Source organism: Bombus pascuorum, chromosome 13, assembly GCF_905332965.1.
Source record: "Bombus pascuorum chromosome 13, iyBomPasc1.1, whole genome shotgun sequence".
NCBI lineage: Eukaryota > Metazoa > Arthropoda > Insecta > Hymenoptera > Apidae > Bombus > Bombus pascuorum.
Window position 1 is genome coordinate 10,908,412 of NC_083500.1, and position 15,195 is coordinate 10,923,606.

Below are 15,195 nucleotides of genomic sequence, written 5' to 3' on the forward strand. Positions count from 1 at the left end.
GATCCTTATCGAGATGCGTATCGGTTGAAACATATCGACTAACAAAATACGCAGCGTTAACATCTCTGTAGTACGATACAAAAAGCATCTGTGGTAGAATATGAAAAATATACTTTAAATGGAAAACCAATTTTTTCTGGTTTTTTCAAACGAATATTGTTCGTTCGTTTGTATATGTGACATCGTTGTATTTTCATATATTAGGTTGTCAGAAAAGTTTCTATCATTGTATGTGGAAGGTGCACTGTTGTAAAAAAACACGTTTGCGAAAGAAGAACCTAATATAAACAATTTTAATTCTTCAACTTGGAAATAAATTTCTAAATTTGTCTTCGCTTTCCTAATTATCTTCATAAAATTATGAATTCGCGTAAAATAGATTTCCTATGTAAATAATTCATTTTTATTGGAATATACACTTCTCGTACTTTGCATATTAAAAGTCTGAGTATTTCGTTAAGTTGCGTGGCAGGTGAAATATTTGGAGGGAAGTAGAGGAGGAAGAGGCGTCAGGCAGTTCGATATTTTAATAAAGAATATTGCAGAAGGTCGCAGCACACTTACTTAGTCACACCGAACGATTACGATAAATTAACAGATCTCGTCTTATTCCCCACCGTCTGAGAAGAAAATAGCCGTGGATTCGCTGTAAGTCTCTTCCCCCTTCTCAGCTACTTTCCCGATTTTAATTACCAGTTTAATTAGTCTTGGCCAAAGAAATCCAGTTCATCGTTCGTTCGATCGTCTTATAATTACACGATACATTACCGAAATTTTGATATTTATTCGATGCTGCTTTTTATCTGCCAATTTCCATTTGCCTCATTTTTTAACGCGAAACTTTCCTTCCAAAGTTCGACCATTTAATGTTCGATAGTTTTAAGAACAAAGAAACTGCTTCTATAATTTAAACGTAATATTTAAAAGAGAAATCAAGTCATTTTTGAATTGTTGTTGTCACGCTGCAACGAATCCTCCGCGAGTCTACGTTTATGTGACACGTTCTTGCTATTTTTGCTCCTACGATATTACGCACAATAGCGCAACGTTTTGCGATAGAAAAATGCGGACACCCGGTTCATCAGAGAAACATAAAATCAGGAAATAATAAACGTTCGATTGGGAAAAATTTCGCATAATTATCGGGCAATAAGAAATAGCAGGAACATTTTGGTGGAAAAAATGCGCCATATCAGGTATTCTAATGATGGAGCGAAAAGAAAAATTACCGAATGGTAAATAAAATTCGATAAATTCGTGGGATTGATGCAGTGAAAAATGAAAAATACGCGAACAACGTGGCGAAGAGTACTCGAATAGCCTCAGCCCCGTTTACAAAACCTGTCTGTAACGCGCACGATTAAAAACACGTTGCATAGCAAAACTCTGCGGTTCATTTTAATGCGGGTGAAATGCAACAGAGCAAAAACTGCAGCTAAAATATGCCGGAACGATGCATAATGCATTCTGCGATAAAATATGAATTTATGCGCGTGCTGAGTTGCACTGTTTCGATTCGATCGACGATTACAAAGCTCCTCTGACCTCTGTAACGCGTGTAATTTTCACGGAATAATTCCGATTAAATTTTGAACCGCTCAGGATACGCACGCACAAATATCATCAGCGTAATCCATCGAAAAATACAAAGCGCGCACTTTTGTTTGTTATTCTCTCTCTTGTATTGGCAAAAATGTGCCGCAACACGTATCTCATATCTCTTTTTCCTCGTTGGATCTGCATATTCTTTCGTTTTAAATATTCTTCCCATCTACATTTAGTAGCCGAGCAAATAAATATAAGAATTTTGACAAATGCTTGGCAATAATTAGAAAAATAGAAAATAAATAAACAACCGTTGAAACGAATTTGTCCCAACGATTGTCAAATTCTTCTTCCCCTTTCTCTCTTCTTTCCTTCAGATTTCGATAATGCTACATTACGTAGACAGCGCTGTTAATAGCTTACGGTTTATCTGTACGAAATGTTTCGCGTGTTTCCATAGAAATGGATTACGCATGCTGCCATTATATCTCATGGTACGTGAAAATGCTTCCAATCTATTCGCAGAATGTCCTAAAATATTCCTAAAATACTTTATTCGAATACTGAATTGTATCCAACAAACTAAAATACTCTTTTTTTTTTTGATAAATCCATTACAGACTGTTGAGAATTTCGGATCTTAATAGCCGAGATGATGGTGTATGAACACCAAATTTACACTTGGAATTTATATTAGAACAGTTAGATACTCTTACACAGACACCCACACAGGCACTTGAACAGGACACTTACACAGCTCATACTCGTTTCTGTATAGAGAGTGGGGTTCAAAATATTTAAGGGATCATGGGTCACTACCTGAGTCTAGTCTGAGAGTAATTTTTTTATTTTTTTTTATTTTTCTTATTTTACAATTTGTCCTTATGGACATTTGGTAAAGTGTTACATCTTGTTGGTGAAGAAAAAAAATAAAAAATAAATATAGCATGTGGGCGGCTACCCCCAGCGGGGTGCCAGCTTCGTTTTTTTTCTAAGTTATATCTTTTATGATTCTGAGAGTAATTGGCCAACAATCAACAATCTCCACACGTTGTTAATTATATCACTCGCTTATATACATCAGGTTCTGTAGCTCTGTTTAATAAACATCACTGAATATTATTTTCACATAAACGTTATTTTTCAAATAACAGCAAATAAGACAAATTAAGAATGTATCGTGTTGGCAACTAAGTGTGTCATTACCACCTAATGACAAGATCCGCAATCACTTAGTTTCCAACCCAATAGTATCCACAACATCGTCGTTTGCCTCTACTTTCCGACGTACAGCGTTGATCAAACAGCTCGGCAAGTCACGTAACGACCGATGACTCTCCAATAAAGAGGTTGCCCGATTGAATTTCAAGGAAAGAAATTTCAGCGAAATAAATAAAGAGATACGAGCGCGGTTGGAAGAAGCGTGAGAAGAAAACGAGATTTGACGAGAAGCCACAAGAGCCGGTGTTTCGGTGCAACGCGATTACCAGCAGTACACCACAGTGTACTAGGAAAGGCAGTAACTCGGGACGAAAACTGGCCACGAGGATATTAAGAAGCAACATGGTCGCCGTTAAAATTTATATATTCCTCGGCTCCATTGCCCACTAACTGCGGTACACCTTTAAAAATGCCTCGCGTGGTCTACCAAGCCGGAAGGCGGCCCGTCAACCGGCTTAATCGACCATCTTCTCGTGCTGTACCGAAAAATTTGCCGCGCGTAACATCTACGACTTTTCTTAACATCGCCAGAGCCCTCACGGAACGCTAATAACCCTCGTCAAAGCTTCTAACGTCCGCTTTATGACGCGACCGGTCTGCAGATTTTTCGCTCTCCGAATCTTCCTATTATTTTCCCTCGCTCTTTGATATTATTTACCACGTGCAGGAGGAGTTTGATCGCACGAAGAAATCGCAACCGAGTAATTTCCGTTGAAGATGGAAATATCGTCGATTTCGACGAATCAAAGTTGCGTTACAACGTGTTAACCCTTTATTTCAATTTTTTTTCAATTTTTTTTCAATTTTATTTCAATTTCGTTAGCAGCTGTTGCCAACGCTTTCAAGCGTTTCGCTTGAAATTTACTTTAATTAAAAAATGAGACGATTTAAATAAATAAAGGGAGCAAGAGATTCACTTAAATACCAGTTTTATTCGCGCTGTTGTTGCATTTTGTAATTTTGAAGCGCATGATGCATCTTGAAACAATTCCCAGAATGCGATCCTGCTTTTCTTTCGCGCGTTTCACGATGCGACTGAAAGAACGTCGAGTGGAACTCGACAAAGGAGCTGCTGAGATAAAAACTGACGTCGAGTCACACTCGGCGTAGCAGTGCAAAGGGTTCAATGTTTTTCTATTTTTATTAGCACCAACCATAAGCTTTTACGATAATGCGAAGTTTCAAGGTTCGAGGATTTCGTAGCCTTTGGAATTTATTTGGAAATTGTTACGAAATCTTGCAAGTTCTATCTTCCGTGCTATTTGTCTATGCAGGTACGTTAAAGCGGTACTCGCTGATTGATTAATAATTAGCGATAAGAGACGTAATGAATGCATCGAGCAACGTGACAAACTACGAAAAGCTGATTCCATTTATGTGAAAAGTAAAGATAAAAAAAAAGGGAGTATTTATCTTTTGGGTTATTCGCGTAAATTTTGACAAAATGTAATCTCAACCGTTTCAAGTGTTATGAATTTCCAACATATTTCGAACATATAGCTATCATCGTGAAAAATATGGAAACTGTTTCTATTTCGTATAAAACACCTCATTTTTGTTATCGTGAAAATTATTTTTAATAAATTTCCTTAATTTCCTGTCATCGATACGATGTTTTTTAACTGATTATTTTATCACCTGCATTTTTTCCCATCATTGATTTCCGATTAAAATCTACGTACAGTATCTACGATATCTTTTAACTTTCTGTCGATTGGAAAAAATTCCGGAAACATGCGACGTATTAAGCAAAACGTGTCTCTGGAATTAAAAACTCTGGAAATGAAGATTTATTTACGTACGTCATAATCGACAGGAATTAACAACTTTTATCAATCCCTGTTAATATATGTGCGACACGACGCGTTAGAAATGTATCTTCCGAATCGACTGATAAATTTTTGTCACGAGCAATGCATGGAAATAATATTTCCTCGTTCGTAAGTGTTTCTCTTCTAATTAAAAACTTCGTGCTGACTGAAAGTGTGTCCTAACGTGGAGGGCAAGGACTATGAAAAGAAAAATATAATAATAATAAATAATCAGAAACTGTACGACACGTTATTATGAAGCAACTGCAGTTTTACCAATAATTAATTTATCGTATCGTTAATTTAATTTCTTTTTTTTCTTTTTCATCTTACTATTTACGTAAAAATAAATAAAACACATAGCTGCATATATACACACATATATGAATGCGATAGATTGGTATCGATTCTAGAAGAGATAGTAATTAATTTGCAATCGAGCATCGCAGTAAAGAGGAGAACCGTGAAATATTCATTTTAATACATAGTATATTGTGTCAAAGGTTAAAAAAATTGGATGAAAAATAATTACAGGTGCGCCGGGATTCGACATAAACACAAGCGCGTTTCCCCTCTAACAGATATTAAGATTGATTTCAATTATCATTCATGGTGTTACGCAAATTTATACAGAAATAAAAAAAATGGCAACAGTTTACAAAACACGGTAATAAAACGAACGCGACTGTTTAAAATGAAACACGATTCGTTGGAATATTTATTTAAAACCATAACGTTTAAAAAGCATCGCAACACCACGGTCACAGTAGAAACATATCGAACCAACAATATTAGCTATATAATTGAATATTGATCGAGGTGCTAAAAGTGTTGGCAATGTTGTTAAAAATGAATTGAACAGTGAATAGGATCGCGTAATTAAAAAATTGTTTTTTAAATACTATTTTATCGCGCCAGACAATATCTACGTATTAAAATGAATATGAACAACTACTACAAATAACAACTATACTTTTTTTAATGCAGTTAATCATAGTCCATCGTATTTATTATCTCTGTACTTGTACTTGCGTACTTGTGTTCGTTCTAATAACTCGCTGCTTAAATTTCCCTTTCGAAATGCACGGTCAAATTATTAACTTAGCAACAAAACGTTTAAGCGTTTCTTAATCTCGTTTGCATTTTTTATATCGTTTTCCTGCAGCGCGTTACATCGTAGAAAATAAATTGCCCTCGTTCTTCCATTATCATTCTATTCATCGAGATGTCTGGATAAAAATAAGACGAGCGGTTTAATCGTCAACAGTCTGTTGAACATTATTCTCCTTTCTTATCTATTTATTTCATTTCTACGCTCTTTATTCTTTATTCCCAAGGTCGACGGTAAACACCCTATCCAGCCTGCCACGGAATATTTAATTAGTTTTTCGAGCAGAGACAGTTGCCGTCCATAAATGTTAATTGCAGATGAAGTGGTAATAAGAAGCCCCCTAGTCCTCGCCGAGCCACCCTTCTCGCACCCCTTAATTCTTACACCGCTTAACGAGTACCCGCAAATATTATGCAAGGAAACCCACTGTACAGACATTTTTCTCTCGTTTACGACCTTTTGCGCATCTCGCAAAGTGCACAAACGCGGATGTTATCAGCGATCCATTGAATATTTCTTGAAAATTACACCCTACGATTAATTTATTTCGATAAATTTATTAATTTATTTATATTAATTTATTTGGGTTTTCCTACGTATCAATCAATTGGGAATGGTGGAATTCGTTTTGAACAGAACCAAAGACGCGAAATTCATGTACCAAAGAGGATAAGTCTGAGACATTTTCCCGTCCAATATTTCAATTTTTATCTCTGTCAAATAATCCAAGTTGAGGTCGAGGTCTGTGTCGAGTATAGTTTTGGTTTCAATTCTAATTTACCGAGATTATAAAATTGATAAGATGGGTTCTGCAACGAGAATAGTATGTTAGATAAGATAAGGTAAGATAGGATATTGTAAAGGTAGTTGTAATAGAAAACCATTGAAAGCTGAGAAGGATCGCAAGTCTGAGACATTTTTTTATCCAATATTTCAATTTTTATCTCTGTCAAATAATCCAAGTTCAAGTCGAGGTCTGTGTCGAGTATAGTATTGGTTTCAATTCTAATTTACCGAGATTATAAAATTGAGAAGATGGGTTTTGCGATGAGAATAATTTTTAGATAAGATAAGGTAAGATATTGTAAAGGTAGCTGTAATAGGAAACCATTCAAAGCTGAGAAGGATCGCAAGTCTGAGACATTTTTTTATCCAATATTTCAATTTTTATTTGTGTCAAATAATCCAAGTTCAAGTCGAGGTCTGTGTAGAGTATAGTTTTGGTTTCAATTCTAATTTACCGAGATTATAAAATTGAGAAAATGGATTTTGTGACGAGTATAATTTTTAGATAAGATAAGGTAAGATAAGATATTGTAAGGGTAGCTGTAATAGGAAACCATTCAAAGCTGAGAAGGATCGCAAGTCTGAGACATTTTTTTATCCAATATTTCAATTTTTATCTCTTTCAAATAATCCAAGTTCAGGTCGAGGTCTGCGCCGAGTATAGTTTTGGTTTCAATTCTAATTTACCGAGATTATAAAATTGATAAGATGGGTTCTGCGACGAGAATAGTTTTTAGATAGGAAAACTAAAATTGGAATAATATCGAAAAATACAGGGAAACGTTCAGCAAGCGACAGATTCAGGGCACGATCGCTGGAAAAACCAAAATCTCCCGTCGGTGTATCGTGAACGCTCTTAGCCAGCCAGGACAGGGTCGAAATCGTGGAAAAATCGTTTGAAGCTACGAGGCGAGAAGAGAGAAAAGATGCGAGAAAAATCACTGACGATCCTCGGTGGGCGATAGAAGGATGGGGATATGGCCAGAGGGGTCGTAGTAGCAAAGGCAGAAAGAACGGAATTTAATTAAGTAAAATTACTGTCGCGCGAAGAGGCGAGAAGCAAACGGGGCGAGGAGGACCACGGGGTGAGAGGATGTTGGCCGAAAAGGTGGCGATGCAAGACGTTACATGGAAACCGGCGGAGGGGAAACGGCAGAGAGACCGGCATAATGATCTCATCCCTCGATAAAAACCTAGTAATAGAAAGTAAACGAATTCAAACAAGGTGGAAGCTGAGCTTCTTCTTTTCTCTCTTTAAAGCTGCTCCGAAGAATCAAAAAAAGAGTCTTTCTATTTGTAATTTTTTAGGTAAGTTACATTTTGTCAAAAATAAGCAAATGTCCGTATAATTATCGACGATGGTGTAGCTATCGTTTTATCTTTCTTTGAAGTTTAGCAGGTTTCGATATTTCTAATCATCTAACGTAAATTTTTCGTACAATCGTTCGGCTGGTTTTCTAATTTTTAGTATTCTTCCTCGCTGAACCTGCTTGTTATATTTGTTGAGCTTGAAGTTGACTGATTGAACAACGAGTGGATGAATTTGTAGTAGAAAAATATATTGAAATAAATATAAGCACAGGTATAGTGTACGAGGTGAAAATCAGGTAAATTGTTACCATTATTTATTAATTTAATACATGATATTGTTGAAGACTGATAGAGGAACGAGTGGATGAATTTGTAATAGAAAAATATTTTGAAACAAGTATAAGTACAGGTACAGTGTATGAGATAAAAATCAAGTAAATTGTTATCACTATTTATTAATTTAATATATGTTGTTGTTGAGGACTGATAGAGGAACGAGTGGATGAATTTGTAATAGAAAAATATTTTGAAACAAGTATAAGTACAGGCATAGTGTACGAGGTGAAAATCAGATAAATTGTTACCATTATTTATTAATTTAATACATGATATTGTTGAGGACTGATAGAGGAACGAGTGGATGGATTTGTAATAGAAAAATATATTGAAATAAGTATAAGCACAGGTATAGTGTATGAGGTGAAAATCAGGTAAATTGTTATCACTATTTATTAATTTAATATATGTTGTTGTTGAGGACTGATAGAGGAACGAGTGGATGAATTTGTAATAGAAAAATATATTGAAATAAGTATAAGTACAGGTATAGTGTACGAGGTGAAAATCAAGTAAACTGTTATTATTTATTAATTTAATATATGATATATGTTTGTATATGAATTTTATATATGATATATGTTGTTGAGGACTGAAAGAGGAACGAGTGGATGAATTTGTAATAGAAAAATATATTGAAATAAATACAAGCACAGGTATAGTGTACAAGGTGAATCAAATAAACTGTTATTATTTATTAATTTAATATATGATATATGTTTATATATGAATTTTATATATGATATATGTTGTTGAGGACTGATAGAGGAACGTAATAGCAGTCTCTAGGTCACGGGTGTGCATAAATAAAGATATAGAGTTTTCCTTCAATTAATTACTTCAACAATATTTATTAATCCAATGACGTTTCACGATACGCGATGAACTTGATTATTTCGTAGAAAGTTGAAGTTCAAGTGGAATTTTAAAATACAACTGCATCTTGTTATATTGGTTCTAACCGAAGAGAAGGAACAATTGGTAAAATAAAGAATAATATTTTCGTAGTTTCGAGAGGAATGAAAATATCGTTGATGAAAAAATACACACGTTTATCGTAGCCGAGCATATTCACGATCGTATTAGGCAGAAAAGGAAGAGAGCTAAATAGGATCGGCGGAATTACCCGCTCCGTCTCAACCGGAGTACAACCAGGAACACACGCGTTCATCCCGCTGGATCCATGCAATCACGCGAAACGACCATTTACGCCGCGTTTATGAAAAATAATATCGCCTCTCCGGTAAGATCCTCGTCGTCGTTTCAGCCGCAGGAGACGATCGAGGAGAGCGAAGAAAAACCCGAAACGAGTCACTGTTTGTCGTCTTTGAAATTCACCTCTCATAGCCGAATCATGTGCATCCTAGCGAGTTATCGTCGAATACATAATTTAGAAGCCAGAAGGGGACTCTGTGTTACCAGATCGAATTTTTTCGCCTACTTTTGCTTTACTCTTCTCATTACTTCTCATATAAAATATCGCTTTCTTTCAGAATAGAATTACTTTGCAAGCTGTATCGTTAAATCGATCGTTCTACGCTGTGTTGTTTCGCAGTTTCCAAAGAAGAGAAATTAAAATTTCTACTAATTAATTTTCAGTACGATATTCCTTGATTGGACAAAATATTCCATCCGTCGTTTCGAAACTGAAGAGAATGACCGAGGTCTTTTATTTTCCTTCGATATATTTTAAAATCCTCGGTTCGATATCTATTTAATAATATTAACAGCCTTTAATAATATAATTTTATTCGAAAAGTAAAAATTACGGAAACCACGATATCTCAACGTGCCTTAAAATAAAATAAAAAACAATGCCAAGTAGGAAATTTTAACCAAAAAGAATAGACAAATTTTCGTAGAATTACGTATTCGAGAATTTAGGAGATGGGTGAAATTTTCACGTTAATCGCAGGTGTTTAGTCGTAACGGAGATGCTGTACGTAGCCGACGTTTGACCAGACTGCAGTCGGCTGACGAAAGCGCAAGCTCGTTTACAATTGGTCTTGTTAGATTTGTGGACACGAAGATGAGCATAGCTCGTAGGCTTAGTCCGTGCAAACGCGCAAGTCGATCTTGCAGCTGGATTTCGGGGATCGATGGCCGACTTTAAGCACAGCAGATTCGCGGCAATGAACACTAAAATCGATATCCTAAGCCGAAATTCATCAACGAGACGATATCGACTTTGAGAAGGACCCTTTAGATTTCAGATTACAGCTGTTCCGTGTATCCGTGTTCGAGTAAATGGCAAACAATTTATCGAGTTACTTCTCGCCAGCCGAAACCACCAAAGCGACTGCTTCTTTTTCATCTAAATCATTCGCACTGTTGAAAATTTGCTAGTCCGTGTGAAATTTATTTTCCTTGAATCGTTTTAAAAAATTGAATAAACCGTAGGATGAACGCGATGACTGGTGATAGTCAGCGTGTTAAGAAGGTAATAGTCCTCGTTTGGGCAATTGTTAGAGTCGCTGTTAGCCAGTAAATACGTGACAGTAAATTTTTGGCTAATCTTCTAACTCTGCCATGCCGCATTACCCTACCGATCGAAGTTTGTTAAGCCTACTATATATCAGCACTCTGTTGGGAAATGTTAGAATTTGACGACGCACAGGCTTAACGTGATTTGTCGATTCCACGACACATAACGCTTGCTAGGTGCTACGACGATCGAATTACCTGCGTTTAATCGTTGTTTAGACGAGTTCAAATATCTCGCCGATGATCCTCTTGGTAAATAAGAATTCATTCAATTTCATTATAAAAGTAAATCTCCTCGGTATACGTTCGTTATGCAATTAAGCAGCATAATAAATTGAAAACAGGGTTAGTTGTCCATCAAGCGAAAATCGTAATTGTCAGTGGTTAATATAGATATTTATCGAAGATATAATACTTATTTATAGATCCTTCGAATCCCAGATAGAACTACTCGATTCCTTGTGCATATTCCGTTCGTAGAATCGTTCAATTTTCAGGGCAGCGTTTAAGTCGTCTCTCACAGGAAACATCGCGATCTAGCGCGAATCTTTGCAAATTCTTATCACAGGGAAAAATATAGCCTGCGTGTATCATTTATTGGCAAATCCCTATCGTCTAAATGGTAAACGAAATTTGTAATTCCGATCGACCAACAGCCGAGTAAATGGATTTTCAGAAAGTTTGTTCAAACGATATTTTAGCAACTGGAACTCTTTGAAAAATTTAAATATCGATCGATTTTCACTTAGATTCTAATTCATGTAGAGTACTATACGCCTAAACTCGATACGGAGTTAAATAGAATTTTTTTCTTGCAATTAAGGAGACAAACGTTTAAGGATCGCCCAAGGAAATGGCAATCTACTAGCGAAGATATTAGGTTGTCCGAAAAGTTTCTTTCGCCTCGTAAGGTGATAACGGAAGAACGACAATTTCCGTTTGATATTATTTTATTGAATTAGGTATCATCCACTTCGTTCTATTATTATGTTCGTGCATAATTCAATAAACTAATATAAAACAAAAAACATTGTCCTCCTACTATTTCCTTATACAACGAAAGGAACTTTTCGGACAACCTGATACATTGTGTTGGCAACTAAGTGATTGCGGATTTTGCCATTAGGTGATATTGACAGAATCCGCAATCACTTAGTTGCCAATCGAACAGGAAGAAACAGCAACCTTAGGGATGAAATATATTTAAATGGAAGGGGGTAGGGGGTTGTGTGGAAGAGATCTGTTCTATCTGAGATCGTAGAGGCAATGAAGATGGCTGGTAGGCCTACCTTGGTCGAATACAAGGCAGCGGGTGGTCTTGGCAGCGAGTCCCGGGGGCAGAGCGAACCTGTAGGCCGGGCCCAGCGACAGCCCTAACCCCAGCCCGAGCGCCTCCGCGCCGCATCGGCCCCCGAACACAGGCCCCACTAGAATCACCCACATAACAACGGTCATCAGTCATCAACATCATCTATGCATTGTAATATATATTATACAGCGGTCGTTATACATAGTATACACATTTACATCTATAGAGTTCATGCAAACTGTTTCGACAAATGTTAACATATTGGTTATTGTAACATTAATATATATATATATAGTGTTTTTGGAGTTTTGAAGAAGATTGTTAGAACTCTTTCTGGATATTTTTCAAACAATTATTATATTACGTGTTTTACGTTATTGCTCGAAACTTTGGAATTATTTCATGAATAGGAACTTGGGTTCTTTTTATTATTATTTTGTTTTTTATTTTCTTATAGAAAAGTGTGAATATTGGAGAATTAATAAATCTTAACGTTAGAAGAAATAGTTTTGTCGTCTCGCAAGTACTTTTGAAATAATCATCGGAAAAGAACTATTATTCGATTTAATAGAGTTATACGTGTTTCTCTGAAGCTGAAAGTTTAGTGGTAAGAAACTGCTGTTAAATACGTGTTTCAAATATGTTTCTCGAGTGATGACGCCTATCGCGATAGGAAATTCTATGGACGTTAAAAACGTGCGCTTATTAGAGAACTTTAGCTTGAGTTTGAACTTGAACTTTGATCGTTCCAGTCAAAAGTAAACGATTATTAATTTATTGCCAAGTAATATCGATATTAGTAGGTGGTCGTTGCTTTCACGAAACATCATATTGGTTTTTAGCATCGAGTCAGCACGTGGCATGGGGTTGATTACGAAAGACCCTTTTTCATCCGAAGCAATCCTATCGTTGCAATTCATATCCACCGAATTAAAGCCACGATCAATGTTCTTCGCTATTCGTTTGTTAATAACACACAGAAATATCGCTTTCTCCTTAACAGCTGTATGTAACGATCAAAATTCCATGGGAAAATGCACACGACCAAACTACGAATCGAAGAATAACATACGATATGCGAGATATTCCTTGAAATAAATCTCTCGCTGACTCGAAAAGTCTTCCAGACGATTAATTATATGTCGATACAAAAGTGGAACACGTGTGTTAAAGGAACAATAATAGAAAGCTACTTCCGCTTAAAGAAGAGGAACAAAATGATAGAAAAAAAATCTTGCTGCAAATTCGACTAAAATTCACCTGTCTCTCGTTGCGTTAATTAAAAATACAAATAAAAGACGATAAAAAATAAGACGCAGTGTGGATATTGCACGGACCTTGCTCTCGTATTGTCTGTAACTATGTTCGCGTAGAAGGGAAGAGAAAAATTTGAAGAGAGAAAGAAAGTAGACGAAGAATGGGATAGCCGTTGGGAAAAAGTATTCTCTAAGTTCGGTAGATAGAAGCACGTAGCCTAATATCGTGCCTAAGCCACAATCTAAATTCATGTTCGGAGAGGATAAATGCAGCGAGCATAATGCCAGGGGCTTAACACACTTTTAAAATTCAGCCTTTGAGATGCAGAACGCGGAGGTTCTCTTTCTTCGTTCCTTCCCCTCTTCCAGACTTTCGACTTTAGTAGCTTACACACTGATTAAGACACCCGATACAATTAGGCGGCGAAAAGAACCTCAAAGACGGTTCTCTTTACCTGCGCCTTTTGCCCCCTTAGTCGCCCGTATGAAAAATTTAACGGTCGCGTTAGCAACAAAAAAGCTTCTCCTGCTGCTTAAGAAATTTGACAGCAATCTTCCGGAACTTCCTTCTACCGAAAGATACTCGCTTAAACGCCAACCAAGTTTCGTTTCCAAACGTTATTTCTATTCATTCGTCGTTTTAAACCGTCTTCATACCGAAAAGAGGGTGACTGTTCGCGTAGAAATAATTAAAACTGAAAAAGAGGAATATTCCTAATATTGGAATATTTGAAAAGTTCATTGGGAAATGCGGGCGAAGTTTATCAAAGATATCGTATCTGTGTAGTAGAATTAAGATTTGTCTATTGAAGGTTCGTCTATTAAATGGCAACGTTGTGTACATTACTTAACAAAGTATTGTATTCATTTTATGAAAATGTATTGATCTTTAATTTTCCTTACAGGACACAAATTTTATGCAACTGTAGAATTTTAGAGGTTTGAACGGTTCTTTGCAAAGTACATGGACCAAAACTTGTTCCTCTCTTGTATCGTACATCGTATATTGTGTTTGTATTGTATATCGCACAAAGTATTGTATTCATTTTATGAAAATGTATTGATCTTTAATTTTCCTTACAGGACACAAATTTTATGCAACTGTAGAATTTTAGAGGTTTGAACGGTTCTTTGCAAAGTACATGAACCAAAACTTGTTCTTCTCTTGTATCGTACATCGCATATTGTGTTTGTATTGTATATCGCACAAAGTATTGTATTCATTTTATGAAAATGTATTGATCTTTAACTTTCCTCACACGACACAAATCTTATGCAACTGTAGAATTTTAGAGGTTTGAACGGTTCTTTGCAAAGTACATGGACCAAAACTTGTTCCTCTCTTGTATCGTACATCGTATATTGTGTTTGTATTGTATATCGCACAAAGTATTGTATTCATTTTATGAAAATGTATTGATCTTTAATTTTCCTCACACGACACAAATTTTATGCAACTGTAGAATTTTAGAGGTTTGAACGGTTCTTTGCAAAGTACATGGACCAAAACTTGTTCCTCTCTTGTATCGTCCATCGTATATTGTGTTTGTATTGTATATCGCACAAAGTATTGTATTCATTTTATGAAAATGTATTGTTCTGTAATTTTCCTCACACGACACAAATTTTATGCAACTGTAGAATTTTAGAGGTTTGAACGGTTCTTTGCAAAGTACATGGACCAAAACTTGTTCCTCTCTTGTATCGTACATCGTATATTGTGTTTGTATTGTATATCGCACAAAGTATTGTATTCATTTTATGAAAATGTATTGATCTTTAATTTTCCTCACACGACACAAATTTTATGCAACTGTAGAATTTTAGAGGTTTGAACGGTTCTTTGCAAAGTACATGGACCAAAACTTGTTCTTCACTTGTATCGTATATCGTATATTGTGTTTGTATTGTATATCGCACAAAGTATTGTATTCATTTTATGAAAATGTATTGATCTTTAATTTTCCTTACAGGACACAAATTTGATACAACCGTACAATTTTAGAGGTTTGAACGGCTCTTTGC

At 35.9% G+C, this 15,195-nt stretch overlaps 1 protein-coding gene across 1 annotated transcript in view; it reads right to left on the reverse strand.

Moving 5' to 3' along the window:
• LOC132913749 (E3 ubiquitin-protein ligase Rnf220-like) overlaps nt 1–15,195 on the reverse strand; it is a 218,485-nt gene that overhangs the window by 153,794 nt on the left and 49,496 nt on the right. The window contains exon 4 of the mRNA XM_060972281.1: nt 11,895–12,032. Within this exon, the coding sequence (XP_060828264.1) occupies nt 11,895–12,032 (138 nt within the window). The remainder of the gene's footprint in view (nt 1–11,894; nt 12,033–15,195) is intronic.